General features: G+C 40.1%; 1 protein-coding gene across 7 annotated transcripts in view; it reads right to left on the bottom strand.

The window, feature by feature from the left end:
* SNAPC3 (small nuclear RNA activating complex polypeptide 3) overlaps positions 1 to 14,902 on the bottom strand; it is a 49,447-nt gene extending 34,545 nt beyond the window's left edge. For 4 of the 7 annotated variants that reach the window (XM_070375923.1, XM_070375924.1, XM_070375922.1 and 1 more), the window contains exons 1-3: positions 14,561 to 14,901; positions 13,822 to 13,899; positions 4,731 to 4,815 (exon numbers count right to left, since the gene is read on the bottom strand). In XM_070375923.1, the coding sequence (XP_070232024.1) occupies positions 4,731 to 4,815; positions 13,822 to 13,899; positions 14,561 to 14,862 (465 nt within the window). In that variant the 5' untranslated portion in view covers positions 14,863 to 14,901. Of the gene's footprint in view, positions 1 to 4,730; positions 4,816 to 13,821; positions 13,900 to 14,560 lie in introns of all 7 variants that reach the window. The other 3 variants (XM_070375926.1, XM_070375927.1, XM_070375925.1) reach the window with 3 other exon arrangements.
* Between the last annotated feature and the right edge of the window lie 209 nt (positions 14,903 to 15,111).

The following is a 15,111-nucleotide window of genomic DNA, read 5'->3' as shown; positions in this document are numbered from 1 at the left end:
GCCTGTCACTGTTTCCACTGTTTCCCCATCTACTTGCCAGGAAGTGATGGGACTGGATGCCATGATCTTCGTTTTCTGAATGCTGAGCTTTAAGCCAACTTTTTCACTCTCCCTTTTCACTTTCATTAAGAGGCTCTTTAGTTCTTCTTCACTTTCTGCCAAAAGGGTGGTGTCATCTGCATATCTGAGGTTATTAATATTGCTCCGGTAATCTTGATTCCAGCTTGTGCTTCTTCCAGCCCAGCATTTCTCATGATGTACTCTGCATATAAGTTAAATAAGCAGGGTGACAATATACATCCCTGACGCACTCCTTTTCCTATTTGGAACCAGTCTGTTGTTCCATGTCCAGTTCTAACTGTTGCTTCCTGACCTGCATACAGGTTTCTCAAGAGGCAAGCCAGGTGGTCTGGTATTCCCGTCTCTTTAAGAATTTTCCACAGTTTATTGTGATCCACACAGTCAAAGGCTTTGGCATAGTCAATAAAGCAGAAATAGATGTTTTTCTGGAACTCTCTTGCTTTTTTCATGATCCAGCGGATGTTGGCAATTTGATCTCTGGTTCCTCTGCCTTTTCTAAAACCAGCTTGAACATCTGGAAGTTCATGGTTCACCTACTGCTGAAGCCCGGCTTGGAGAATTTTGAGCATTACTTTGCTAGCGTGTGAGATGAGTGCAATTGTGCGGTAGTTTGAGCATTCTTGGGCATTGGAATGAAAACTGACCTTTTCCAGTCCCGTGGCCACTGCTGAGTTTTCCAAATTTGCTATCACATTTAATCCATCACAACATCACACTTCCCTTTATATGTGCTTGGCTCACCAGGCTCCCCTGTCCATGGAGTTCTCAAGGCAAGCATACTGCAGTGGGTGGCCCATTCCCTTCTCCAGGGGATCTCTCCATCAGGGATCAAATGCCAGTCTACTGCATTGTAGGAAGATTCTTTACCATTTGAGCCCCAATAACTATAAAATAGAGGCCATCAGAGTAGACTGGTTAAGAAGGTGCAAAAGATGTTTTAAAAGTAGGTGGGAGTGATGTCATGCAAAATGGCACAGTAGGAAACAGAGGCACAGTAAGCTAAGTCCCTCCAGCAAAGCAACCATGAAGACAGAAAGAGATTAGAATTAACTATTTTGGCATGCTGGACTCTGATCAAACTCTTATATCAACCAGGTGAGTGCCCCAATGAAGAAAAACAGCTGCTGATGTTTCCTAGGTAAGCAGAGGGTATAAACCAACTACCAGGCCCCACTCTTAGCCCCACTGCAGATGTAGAGATAGCAGCCTGTGGTCCTGGAAAAAGTAGCTGATGCCATGATGAGCAATGTGGGATCATGTTCTCCAAAAAATAGAGGTAAGTATGCTGTGGTTGGTCTGGCAATGCTCTGAGGCCCTGGTGCAGAAGCTTGCCTTGGTTCTGGCCCTCTTGTTATGGAGTCCAAGCTTGCTCTGCTCACCCCATGACAAGCCAATGAATCTGAGAGATGAGGTGTTGAGGCAAGGAAAATGACTTTATTCAGAAAGCTAGCAGAGTGAGAAGATGGCAGGCTAGTGCCTCAAAATAACCATCTTATTGGGGTCTGATGCCAGGTTCTTTTATAGATCAGAGATGGCGCGAGGTGAGGAAGCAAAGAAAAAGGCCATTAATCTTGCAAACATCTCCTAAAACGGCAAGCCTCAGTTGGGGGATGTATTCATTTCTTCCTTCCTGCCATCTACAGGAGGACAGGGTTCTGAAAAAAAGGCACTTTTAACAGTCAGGTTGAGGGGCAGGATCCTTTAAAGCATCCATTACACATGATTATAATAACAAAAGCAATGAAAAGCAAGTCAAAGAAACAGTTGCAACATGGAGTCAGAATTGGCTGCTTCTCTGCAATGCTCTTACCAGCAAGTGGCTTCCCCCAGCAGCATCAACTGGAAAATTTGAAGACAAAGGACCCTTTGTGGAGTCATACATTTAAGGAAATCTTGATCAGGTCACTGGTTGACTAGAGATAATTAATCAGAAACATCAGCAACCATATGGGTAGACCTTGAACTACTGTGGGTTCAGCTCCAGACCGCCACAAAAACAAGTATCTCAATAAAGTAAGTCATATGAATTTTTTGGTTTCCCAATGCACATAAGTTATATTTACACTATGCTGTAGTTTATTTAGTGTGTAATAATAGCATCATGTCCCAAAAAACAATGTACAGACTGGAACCATAATTAAAAACACTTGATTGATAAAAAACGCTATCTTCTTTGCCTTCAGTGAGCTGTAGTTGTAATGTTAATGATCAGAGATCACCATAATAAGAATGATATTAATGAAGTAGTTTGAAATATTGTGAGAATAATCAAAATGTGACAGAGACATCAAGGGAGCAAATTCTGTTGGAAAGATGGTGCCAAATAGACTTACTCAATGCAGGGTTGCCACAAACCTTCATAATTTAAAAAAAAAAAACCACCACCACACTACCTGCGAAGCATAATAAAGCGCAGTAAAATGAGATATGCTTGTACACAACAAGGACTACACACTGGAAAAATAGTTTGGAAAATTCAAAAGAGCTCTAGCCCTCAACAAGGAAAAAAACACACTCAGAATGTCCAGTTCTCAACAAAAACTTATAAAACACACAAACAGGAAAATATGCCCCATTCACAAGAAAAAAGAATTTGACAGAAACTACCACTGAGGAACTCCAAACATTGAGACAGAACACTGAACATTTCCATGTGGAAATTAAACAATACACTCTTAAAAGACCAATAGGTCAAAAAAGAAACCACAAGGGAAATAACAAAATACTTTGAGACAAATAGAAACAAAAACACAACATTAGAAACTTAATAAGATGCAGCAAAAGCAGTAGAAAGAGGAAAACTTTTAGCTCTAAACATCTACACTGGAAAAGAACAATCTCAAACCAATAACCCAAGTGCATACCCTGCTGCTGCTGCTGCTGCTGCTAAGTTACATCAGTCGTGTCCGACTCTGTGCGACCCCAGAGACGGCAGCCCACCAGGCTCCCCCGTCCCTGGGATTCTCCAGGCAAGAACACTGGAGTGGGTTGCCATTTCCTTCTCCAACGCAAGAAAGTGAAAAGTGAAAGTGAAGTCGCTTAGTCGAGCCGACTCTTAGCGACCCCCTGGTCTGCAGCCCACCAGGCTCCTCAGTCCATGGAATTTTCCAGGCAAGAGTACTTGAGTGGGGTGCCATTGCCTTCTCCGAGTGCATACCCCAAGGAACCAGAAAAAGAAAATTTAACCCAAAGCTAGCTGCTGCTGCTGCTGTGAGGCTTCGGTTGTGTCCAACTCTGTGCGACCCCAGGGACTGCAGCCCACCAGGCTCCCCCATCCCCGGGATTCTCCAGGCAAGAGTACTGGAGGGGGTTGCCATTGCCTTCTCCATCCAACACTAGCAGAAGGAAAGAAATAATCAAAACTGACTCAAGAAAAAATATTAAGTATGAATAGAACTGTAACAAGTAAGAAAACTGAATCAAAAATTAAAAACCTCCTAACAAAGAAAAGCCCAGGACTAGATGGCTTCATGTGAATTTATCAATCCTTCCTAAAGTCCTCCAAAAAATCTGAAAAGGAGAAAATACTTCCTAACTTATTCTATGAGATCAGCACACTCTGATACCCAAGTCAGACAAAGACACTGTGAGAAAACTACAGGTCAATATCCTTTATGAATATAAAGATAAAACTTAACAAAATACTAGCAAATCAAGTTCAGCAGCATATAAAAGGGACTGCATGTCACAAAGCCAAGGGGGACTCATTCTGAAGATGCAAGGGTATTTCAACATAACAAATCACCAAACAGAATGATGGGAAAAAAAAGCATCATCCCAACTGATGCAAAAAAAAAATAAAAATTTCTACAAAAGTCAATACCCTTTCTGATAAAATCATTAAATAAAATAGGAACTAAAGGGAACTTACTCAACATGATAAAGGCCATATATGAAAAACCCACAGCTAAACTAATAAAACGGTTAAAATGTTAAATTTCATGTTATGTAAATTCCTCGGTATTCATCTTAAGTCATTCTGAGGGTTTTACCTAAGAAACAATGGATTAGAAAAGAATGGGTGGTGCAGTGGTAAAGAACCCGCCTGCCAGTGCAGGAGATGTAAGACACATGGGTTCAGTTCCTGGGTTGGGAACATCCCCTGGAAAAGGAAATGGCAACCCACTCCAGTATTCTTGCCTGGAAAATTCAATGGACAAGAGGAGTCTGGTGGGCCACAGTCCACAGGGTTGCAAAGAGTCAGACACCACTGAGCACACACTACAGACCAAAACCAGGAGCAGAACAAAAACATCAGAAATAGGGTGGTGAAAGGCATGAAATTAGCCTAATAGAGCAAGACCAAAGTAAAGACAAAAATAAAGGCCGAGCATTGAGAGGAAAATGTGCCATCACGTGAACTTTCTTATTTTCTGCCTGTGCTGCACGACTTGCAGGATCTCAGTTTGCCAACAGGGGAGCAAACCCACACCCCAGGTAGTGAATGCGTGGGGTCCTAACTACTGGACTATCACGGAATTCCCCACCACCTGAATTTTATGCGTCTTTTTCTCCTACTAGTCCCAGTGAAGGTTCTCTCATTTGTTTCTAGCTAAGCATATCCAATGTAAACTACCATACAGTTATGGGTAACAGCCAAGAAAGAGATTTTGTTTCATGGGAAAAGGTGGAAAAGACAGGACATTTACCATCTCGTAAGCAAATGTTTCTTGTCTGCAGGCTCGATCTATCCTTAAGGTTTCTTCCCGGTGTTTCAGAAGCCTCTTTCTAACCCTGTTACAAGAAAAATCAGACTTCAATATTTTGCAGGGCTTCAAAAATATCTTTACTATTTAGCTTTTTATTCTGAACTAATTTTAGACTTAAAGAAAGGCTGAAAAAATATTACAGAGTTCCCTTATATCTCTTACCCAATTTTCCCTGTTAACATCTTACCTGTTCAGAGATTATTGAGACCAGGAAATTAACATTAATACAGTATTATTAACTATAAAACTTTTTCAAATTTCACCAATTATTAAGTTTAGTGCTTCTTTTATCTGTCTCAGGATCCTATGCAAACACTTTTTTATTTCTCCTTTCCCCTCCAGTCTTTTAAAGTTCCTCAGTCTGTCTTTCATCATCTTGACACTTTGAAAAAACCCTAATCAGTGATTTTGTAGGATGTCCTTAATTGCTGTTTCCTTGTAATTGGAGTAAGCTTATATTCTTTGGGCAAGAATACCATAAGATCATGTCCTCACTGTATCATCATGAGGTTAACAATGTCATTCATAATATTAATATCTTATTCCTGGAGATACTTAGCTTGTTTAAGTTCCTATCTGCCAGGTTCCCACACTAGAAAGATATTTTCTTTTCCTTTGTACCTGGTAAGTCTTTGGGGGATGGGGGGGAGATACTTTGAGACTATGCAAATCTTGTTACTCTTGAAACTTTCATCCAGTAATTTATCATTCACTAGTAGATTTCGTCTGCAACATGTATTACTGTGGTTTATGCCTAACAATGATCCTCTATTTTCTCCTTTAACATTCATTTACTGGTATTATGAATATTACCTCTTTCTTCCCATTTATTTATTTGGTTACTTGTATTAGTACGAATTCATAAATACTTACCTTATTCTACAGGTTGAAATCTGTATTGGTATTAGTATTAGTATTGTTATTCGGTTGTTCAAATTATTCTAGCTTTGGCCATTAGAAGCTCCTGTTCTATCAACAAGTTCTCAAAAGTTTTGTTTTTCCTATTTAACCATTTCCTTATTTTATGGTGCCATAAAATGCTCAAGGCTCACCCTCAGCATTTTCATGTCTCAGCCCTAAATCAGCCACTCCTGCTAGGAGACCTAGTTCCTTCACTGGAAAGGCTTAGAGACTTGTATCTGAGCATGAGGCATTCTCACTGTCCCTGCAGTCACTGCTTCCAGGACTCTCAGCAGAGTAGGAAACATACTGTGTGTGTGTTCAGTCGAGTCTGACTCTTTGTGACCCCGTGGACTGCAGTCTGCCAGGCTCTTCTGTCCATGAGATTTTTCAGGCAAGAATACTGGAGTGGGTTGCCATTTCCTCCTCCACAGAATCTTCCTGACCCAGGGATCAAACCCGCGTCTCTTGCACTGGCAGGTGGATTCTTTACGACTGACCCACCAGGGAAGCCTCAAAGGAAAAATACACTAAACCACACATGTACACACAGCTGTGTTTTTGTGTTTTTCTGTTATGTATTTTTAAATCCATGGTTTAAAGTAATACTTCTAATCCCAAGAATCACAGGATTCATTTTAGCCTTCAACCTTTCCTTGTTTACAATTTTTCTCCACAAGTGAGAAACGCAGCTCTCTGTATCTAAATCTATTTGCTTAAGTGTTTGGTTCTTTAAAATACATGGTTTCAGAACTGCTAACCTGCTAACACCCCTGTGAAAACCACAAATCATGAACAGTTCTTCTTGTCTTCAGCCTTACAACACTGAATCAAAGTATGCTTTTGTACAGAATCAGATTAGATCTTTTTTCCTAATTCTCTTCAGTGTTGTTATGCTATTTACTTGTAACACAATTAGACTAACTACTTCAGTCTCCCCCAACATCCTGGCTGGTTTTAATTGTCTGATTACTTTTGAGGTGTGTAAAAGATATGTGAACCACTACTATGGTTCTAAGAGAGTTATAAAAGAGTTATAAAAAGTATATGTATTTAGAGAAGTGTCATTCCTTCTTTGTCTGGACCACTAACCTGTACCTGTTCCCTCCTTTCTTTCCAACACTCTCCTATCTACCCACTGTGGGCCACAAACCTCTGCAGTTCTGATTTATCCTCTACTTTGTTTTGTTCAAATACATAGATACCTACAAATTTTCTTAGATTACTTTTTCTATCAGTCTGAGTTCAATTAGGAGAAAAAAATTAAACAGTAGCTAAGTGAAAGTGAAAATCACTCAGTTGTGTCCGACTCTTTTCGATCCCATGGACTAAAAAGTCCATGGAATTCTCCAGGTCAGAATACTGGAGTGGGTAGCCGTTCCCTTCTCTAGGGGATCTCCCCAACCCAGGAATCAAACCCAGGTTTCCAGCACTGTGGGCGGATTCTTTGCTGTCTGAATCACCAGGGAAGCCCAAACAGTAACCAGACAAAGCTTAATCTAATGAATTATTAACTTAGGACTGAGGGATGAGGGAATGGCAAATAAGAAGTAGGAAATCTGGAGAATACAGGAATAGCAGGAATAGGATACGCAAGGCGTATCCTCCCTTGTGCTAAGAAAGAAAACCCAAAGGCGGCTCCCTTTTCTTCCCCCAGGACTCAGATCCAGACCTTGTAGGAGGGGGAATGGCTGTGACTTGCTGAATGTCAGAGAAGTTGCTAGGGTACATCAGTGAAAACTGCTGGAAATCTGCCCGCAAGGGTGCCAGGAAAAGCTTTTATAGGGAGGTTTCAAGTGGAGTGGAGTGGCGGAGAAAGCAGCTGTGTTCCTGACTGCCTGGTAACACAGGAGCTGGGTGCTTGGGAAGCGCAGCAGGTCCTTGCTAAACACTGGACCAAGAAGCAAAACTCTGTCCTCACTAAAGTTTAGCCTGTGCCCTTTACTGACAAAACTTACTTAATACTGTGCCAGCTGGGAAAGGAAAAATATTTAAAGAGCTGAGACTCATTTTTACAGAGCAGGCAACAAGGGAACATTTTTAGATGAGAGCCAATAAATTGATACTCAGTAATATTTCTTACATAAAGGGGAGCATATGCTTTTGGGCTTTGCTTTTTTTTCACAAATCAGTATTGCCTAGAAATCTATTGGTTCATCCTTCCTCATCTTTTAGCACAGCTGTACCATACTCCACTTGTGGATGTCCAATATAATTCCTTCGACATTCTCCTACATATGTGTATTTAGGATATTTCAAATATTTGCAGTTACAAACAATGCTGTAACGAATAACCTTGTGCATAATATACTTTCATATTGTTAGAGGTGTATCTTCAGCAGAGAATGCTAGAAGTTGGACTGCTGAGTCAAAAGTTAAGTGCCTGGGTAACTTTGTGTCGGGCATTACCAGATTTCCCCAGAGGAGCGCTGTCATCAGTTTACGTTTCCATCAGGAAGGTATAAAAATGCCTGCTTCCCCTCAGCCTCCTCAAAAGAATGTGTATTTTAACATTTGTGCCAGTCTAATAGGAGAAAGGGTTTCCTTCGTGGCTCAGTAATAAAGAACAGACCTGTCAATGCAGACCTGGCTTGGGATGATCCCCTGGAATAGGAAACGGCAACCCACTTCAGTATTCTTGCCTGGACAATCTCATGGACAGAAGAGCCTGGTGGGCTATAGTCCATGGGGTCGCAGAGAGTCAGACACAACTTAGCAAACAACAACAATAAGAGAAAAAAGGTCATTTTAACTTTCATTTCTCAAATAATGAATATGCATGAACATTTTTTCATGTTTGTGAATCATTTTGATCCTTTTGTATGTGTGAATTATTGATTCGTATCTTTTTCCCATTTTCCCTTTGGGTTTTTGGTATTTGTCCCTTAACTTTTAAGGGCTTATGTATTAGGGTTATTTTCTCCAAGTTTGGCAGCATTTGACTTTATGGTGCTTTTTTTTCTCATGCAAAAATTTACATGTTTATGTAGTCAATTTTATCAATCTTTCCCTTTTATTATCTCTTGGTTTAAATCACAGTTAGAAAGCCTTTCACTATACCAAGGTAGGTATGTTTCATTCTCTACATTTTGATCCCAGTCCCTTTGGAGTTTATTCTTGTGTACAGTGTCATACTAAACTCCCATATGCATTTGAATCTAACTGGACTTTCTCTTTTATTCTAAATGTCTATTTGTCTACTCATGAGCTAGTAACTATTCTAATTATAAAGACTTTGTCGTATATTTTAATATGTAGCAAAATTACTAGAAAGTCACAATTTTCTTCCCGCCACCCAATTTTTCCTAGTTATTCTTGCAAATATTCCATATGAAATTTATTATCAACTGTCTTAACTCCATGAAGGAACCAATACTTTGGTATTTTTATTGGGATTGTCCTTAATCTGTAAATTAACTTAGAAAGAACTGACAACAGCATAAAGCTGAATATTTCTCTCAAAGAACAGAGGATATCTTTCAATTTTTTTCAAGATTTCTTCTGAGTCTTTCAGGAAGGTTTACAATTTTTGTTTACCTCAGCTTTACACATTTCTTGTTAAATGTATTCTTAAGTGTTTAATCTTTCTGACTACTGTAAATAGGAATTTTCTCCACCATTATGTCCTCTAGTTGTTTATTGTTTATATGAAGGCTATTATTTTTTATATATCAACTTTGTATCCTACCCTAACACTAAATTCTTTCGTTTTTGGCCTGTTTTAGCACTTATTTCTTTTCCAGGTAATACCATTTTATCATTCACAAATAGAGCTAATTTTTCTTCTTCATCTACTCTTACGTTTCTAACTGATTTCTTTTGTCAAACTGCATGGCTAATCCAACAGTACAAGGCTGCAAAGTAAGTGGAGATACTAGGCATGCTTGCCTTACTCCAGATCTTAGTAAGAATACCTGTACTGCTTTAATGCTTCTCTATTAAATAAGATACTAGCTTTACAACTAAGGCATACATATTTTACCATGTTGGAACAGTAGCCCCGTTAGAACAGTTCCATGTTGGAATGGCCCATTTTTTGAGTAAATTTTAGCTTTACTTTGTTGTAATCAGAGTGTTGTTTATATTTCTACTCTATGTATGGTACTGATTTTTCCTTTGTGACCTAATATAGAGCCAATTCTTCTGAATGTGCCAGGTAGTCTCTAACACAGGTTATAAATTTTATGTATATATTATATATATAGATATATATATCCATATCCATAAGACATATCCTACTGATTAGAGCTCTCAGTTGATCTGTCTTGTGCTGAGATTAGTATATTAAGGTGCCCTATTGTTAATGCATTTCTAGCTAATTTCTTATATCCCCTATAGTTTATTTTATAAAGCTTATATTCCCTATGGTTGTTTTATATTATTTGGTGTATATATAAATATTTTCTCTTAACTGTGGTTTGTGGTTTTTAGCGTTAAAATGTGTCCTTTGTCAGGTGTAATGTTTTTGAGCCTTGAACTTTATTATTCTGATATCAAGACTATTGTGTGCCTGTGCTAAGTTGCTTTAGTCATGTCTGACTCTGTGTGACCCTACGGACTGCAGCCTGCCAGGCTCCTCTGTCCATGGGATTCTCCAGGCAAGAATACTGGAGTGGGTTGCCATGCCCTTCTCCAGGGGATCTTCCCAACCCAGGAACTGAACACACATCCCTACGTCTCCTGCATTGGCAGGCGGTTTCTTTACGTTGGCGCCACCTGGGAAGTCCATCAAAACCATTAATTACATCTGCTCAATTTCTTTCCATTCATCTGATATACATTTGTCCCACCACTTATTTTTAGTCTCTCTGGATTACTTTATTTTAGATGTGTTTATTGTCTCTTCAAGGTTTTTGTTTTGTAAGCCTAAACTACTTTCATAAGGCTGTAGAAAAACTGATGCCTATGGCCTCAATTCTATTACATTTCCTAATTATACATATTTTGTTATATTAGCTGTTTTTTTTCATTATGAGATGTGTTTTTTTGCTTGTCTGTTTTTTAGAAATTGGGAAGAAAGGCCTGGTATTTGCATTTTTGTTATAGAGTTGATAATTCTGGGTTAATTTTCCTAGGTAAGCAGTGAGACCTTTTAATTTGTAGATTTGGGTTTTCTTCCCAATTCTGGAAATTTTTCTTAGATTATATTTTTAAATATTCTATTTACAAGCTATTGAATTAAAAACAATGTTGCTTAACCTTCTGGGGTGACAAGTTTCAGTAGCACCCATATAGTAACAACTCTCTTATTCCTAGGAATTAAAATCTCTTTAAGTAGTAATAAAAATTTCAAAAATGCTGAAGATAAGTTATTCAGCTTGCTACGGATCAGGGAGAGCAGCAGTCTATCAACTGCCTTTTTCCTCTTAACATACATAAAAAGGAGTCCAGTAGCTCCTTTGGGGAAAATAAGTGCTAGAAATGTATTTTATGCCATAATCAAGGGGTCATGTACTTAGGTGCTGTTTTTCCTTTTATGTATTTAATTTATTGGTAGGGAGAAGAAAGGAAGGTTTAGGAGGGGAAAAGAAAGCACAGATACAGATTTTTGGCTTTTTGAGTAAGTCTGATTTACTTATGGTACTGTTTAGATTAATATTAGTTCTATTTTAAATATGTTTTAAAGTACATCAAAATAATCCCAGCTAAGAAATGCTGCACTAACTCCTTTTGCATTAGATTATACATATGCTGCTGCTAAGTCACGTCAGTCATGTCCGACTCTGTGCGACCCCATAGACGGCAGCCCACCAGGCTCCCAGAATCCCTGGGATTCTCCAGGCAACAATATTGGAGTGGGTTGCCATTTTCTTCTCCAGTGCATGAAAGTGAAAAGTGAAAGTGAAGTCGCTCAGTTGAGTCCAACTCTTCACGACCCCATGGACTGCAGCCCACCAGGCTCCTCCGTCCATGGGATTTCCCAGGCAAGAGTACTGGAGTGGGTTGCCATTGCCTTCTCCTGATTACACATATAATTCTACTCAAATTTCCCATGGAAGGGACCAGAAGACAACCAAGGTGATTCAGTTGACTCTAGTAACAGAAAATAGCCAGTGTGTGAAGTAGTCTGAAAATTACCATTTCATATAGCTTAATAAAGTCATTATAAGCCAATGAGCATGTCATTATAGCCAAAAAAAGCCTACTTTATAATTACCATTGACTTTCTTTTAGTCAATCTCAGAAAAAAATCACTTCCTTAGGTTCATACAAGTTTCATTTATCCCACTCATTCTACAAATATCTACTGACTCCCTATTATATGCCAAAATTCTAGGTATGGGGGACATGGCAGTGCATGTGACAGACACTGTTTATGGACCTTTTAAGTCTAGAAGACAAAAAATTAAATAAGTGTGATGAATATTTCGATAGAGAAGAATTGGGGACCACATGAACATAACAGGGAAGCTAGATAGAGTCCACAGTCCTTCAGCTAACACTTGAAAAATGAGCAGAAGTCAGCAAGACCCAGGGATAAGGAATCGTGAGTGTTCTAGGCAAAGATCTAGGACGAGAGAGCACATTCTAGGAACAGAAGAAGTGTAACATGGCTGGAGCACATAGAGCTGAAAAGGTCAGCAAGATCCCTTCTATAGAGGCCTCTGTGATCCATTTAAGAACAAAGGTTTTAAAAAAGAGAGTGACACAATCAGATATGCATTATACGAAAAAAAAATCCAACTAATCAATCAACAACAGTTCAAAGGCACTAACTGGAGCAAAGCAGTACTATAGGCTTAAGGGCAATTCAAAGATGAAGGAGCTGGACTCTGAATGAGTCTTCAAATACTTTAGGAATGTTAGAAGTGCTCTAGACATTACAAGAGCATCTACTCCCTAATGGAGACAGATAGGTTGCAGAGATGTGGAAAGGAATCTTAGGGACTCAAAAAAAGAGTAGGGTTCCGCTGGGAGAGGGGCCATGTGCATCCTGAGCCACTGAAAGAGAAAATGGTTGAAAATGTATCAAGAAAGGCAGATTTGGGCTATGTGGAAGGTTTCAAATGAGGAATCTGAGTGAGGAATCTGTAATTCGTCCATAGAGGGGAGGCTGAGCCATTGACAATTTCTCAGCAAATGAGCACACTTAGGTGATAACATGATGGGGAAGTCAGAAGAAAAGACAGGAACCTTTTACAGTGCTCCAAGTGTTGCTAATGTAAACATCAGCAACAGGCATAAAAGAAACTGATTTGGCAATTACAAAAAAAAAAAAAAAAACAAGATAGAGTCAAATCGCCTGAGTAAATTTTTGAGGGTGACAACAGAAAGGATAGGATAAAGGATGACAACATCGCTGAGATGGTGTGAAGTAGGCAGGTTACAAACTGGAAATTACAAATTTCACTATTACATGCAGCTTCCCTATAACAGTATCATCATAGAGCAGCGTTTCTCAAGATACGGCTGGCAGAGCAGAACTGACCTCTGAGCCATCTGTTATCCAATTAGTATAATGAGAGGAAGCATTTAGAAATGATCACACTTATATGACAGTAATCTTACAGTTGAATTTAGTAATAAAAATCCTGGAGTTCTACCGTGCTTATCTTTTAACTTCATTTTTCTAGTAATTCATTTTTATCCTATTTTACAAATGTATAGATCTGACAGAAAATTTAAAAAAAACTTAGTCCTTTTACCACACCATCAGAGTATTTAGCTTGCACCCAAAAATCTAAGCAGATTAACTGTACTTTTGTGAACATTTAAAAATAAACACAAATTTGAATATGGAGTAGATATTAGAGGGAATGCATCAACTGTTAATTTTCTTAGGTATAATAATACTTCTCTGATTTAGTAGGAGAATGATACTTTTAGGAGTTAACACTGATGTATTTAGCTATGAATCAGATCTGCAACTTACCGTAACAGTTAAGCAATAGAAAAAGACACACAGCAGCTACCTCAGTTACATACAGCTAAATCAAATAGGGCCAAATGTCAACAGCAGTTGACATTTGGGGGTGGCAGGGGGTGGGGAAGAGGGTCGCAAGGAGTAGATCAAGACTGAGCGACTAAGCACACACATGATAACAATACCATACTGTCAACTTCTGAATAATATAATGTTGAAAAAAATAGTTAAATAAGTATTTTGTAATAAAAGTTAAGTCCTCCATACCCCAAAGTCACCAGGTCAGTATTTTCTGGGATGACTTCTGGATCCTCCCCTTCTTCAAGGCACCTCAGTTTATCAAGACTAAAACAAAAACACACACAAAAAAGCAATCACGCAACCATTTGGGTTGTGTCCCAAATACATCACTGAATAATCAGAGAGCGAGAATTAAAGGCGAATTCTGCGCCGATACTCTATTAATGAAAAGGATACATGGCTGACTGAAGTCGGCCAATATTGTTTAATGGAGAAAAAGATCGTTACTGATTTTTATATTTTCATCCAAAAATAAGACACTTTGAAGAAAATCTTAGTAATGGCATACTCAAAAGATCCCCAAAAGAGACCACAGGCAATCAAGGTTTTAACACTGTTGTGGTTAAATCTCCTTCCAGTCTCATCATTACTAAGGTTCCTCCGTCGTCAAAGTGTCTGTCAATGACAGATACACGTCGCAGCTACTCTGACTACTTTCCTATATTAATAAGCACTTTAAAAACTAGTGAATAGAAAAATTAATCTTTGATGCAGCTGCCTCGTCCCTTCTCTCCAACTAGAAGAAATCGTGCATTCCCCTCGCTGGACTTCTCCCGTTGTTCCGGGAAAGCTTTGATAGGGCGGCCCTTCTACTCCGGGGAGTAAACCATAGGCCAGCCCAAGGATGAGTCCTGGGGGAGCCCAGAAGTAAGGCTGCACCCCGGATGACTCCAAACAGCAAGAGTCTCCTCGGCCCCGCACTCACCCGCACACCGCCCTCAGCTCCGCTGCCGTTTCCAGGCTGCAGCCCAGATCGCGGGCCACGGCGGCATCCTCGCAGCCGGAGTCGGTGACTTCTCGGCCCCCCGACAGGTCCTTCAGCGACAGGTCCTCTTCCCCGCGCAGCCGGCCACGCCACAGCTCCCCGAAGGCGGCCACATGGAAAGCCTGCGTGTTTAGCTCAGGAAACTCGTACTCTGGAAAGTTAAAGCCACCACTGCTGGGGACCGGGTCCTTCCTGCCATCCATTCCACCGCACGCTGGGTCGCCTCGGCTGTCTTCAGCCATGTTCGCCCCACTCCCTTCCCTGCGAACAGCGGCTGATCAAGGCCTCGCGGGGCGTGCTGGGACCTGTAGTTGCGCGTGACTCAGTATGGCGGGGAGCCGCGCTGCACTGGCGAAGCTTTAGACACTACATTTCCCGGCAGGCTCCGAGTCGGACCCGCCCTGGGCGGGGTACCGCAAGCCTCCGCGTGCAGGGTTTGAGCGCATTGTTCTCCGCTTCATTCGCACAGCTGAGCCGTTGCGGCTGTTTGC

This window comes from Bos mutus, chromosome 8 (genome assembly GCF_027580195.1).
Source record: "Bos mutus isolate GX-2022 chromosome 8, NWIPB_WYAK_1.1, whole genome shotgun sequence".
Classification (NCBI taxonomy): Eukaryota; Metazoa; Chordata; class Mammalia; order Artiodactyla; family Bovidae; genus Bos; species Bos mutus.
The sequence above is the reverse complement of the archived record's forward strand: the minus strand, read 5'-3'. Positions and strand labels throughout refer to the sequence as shown.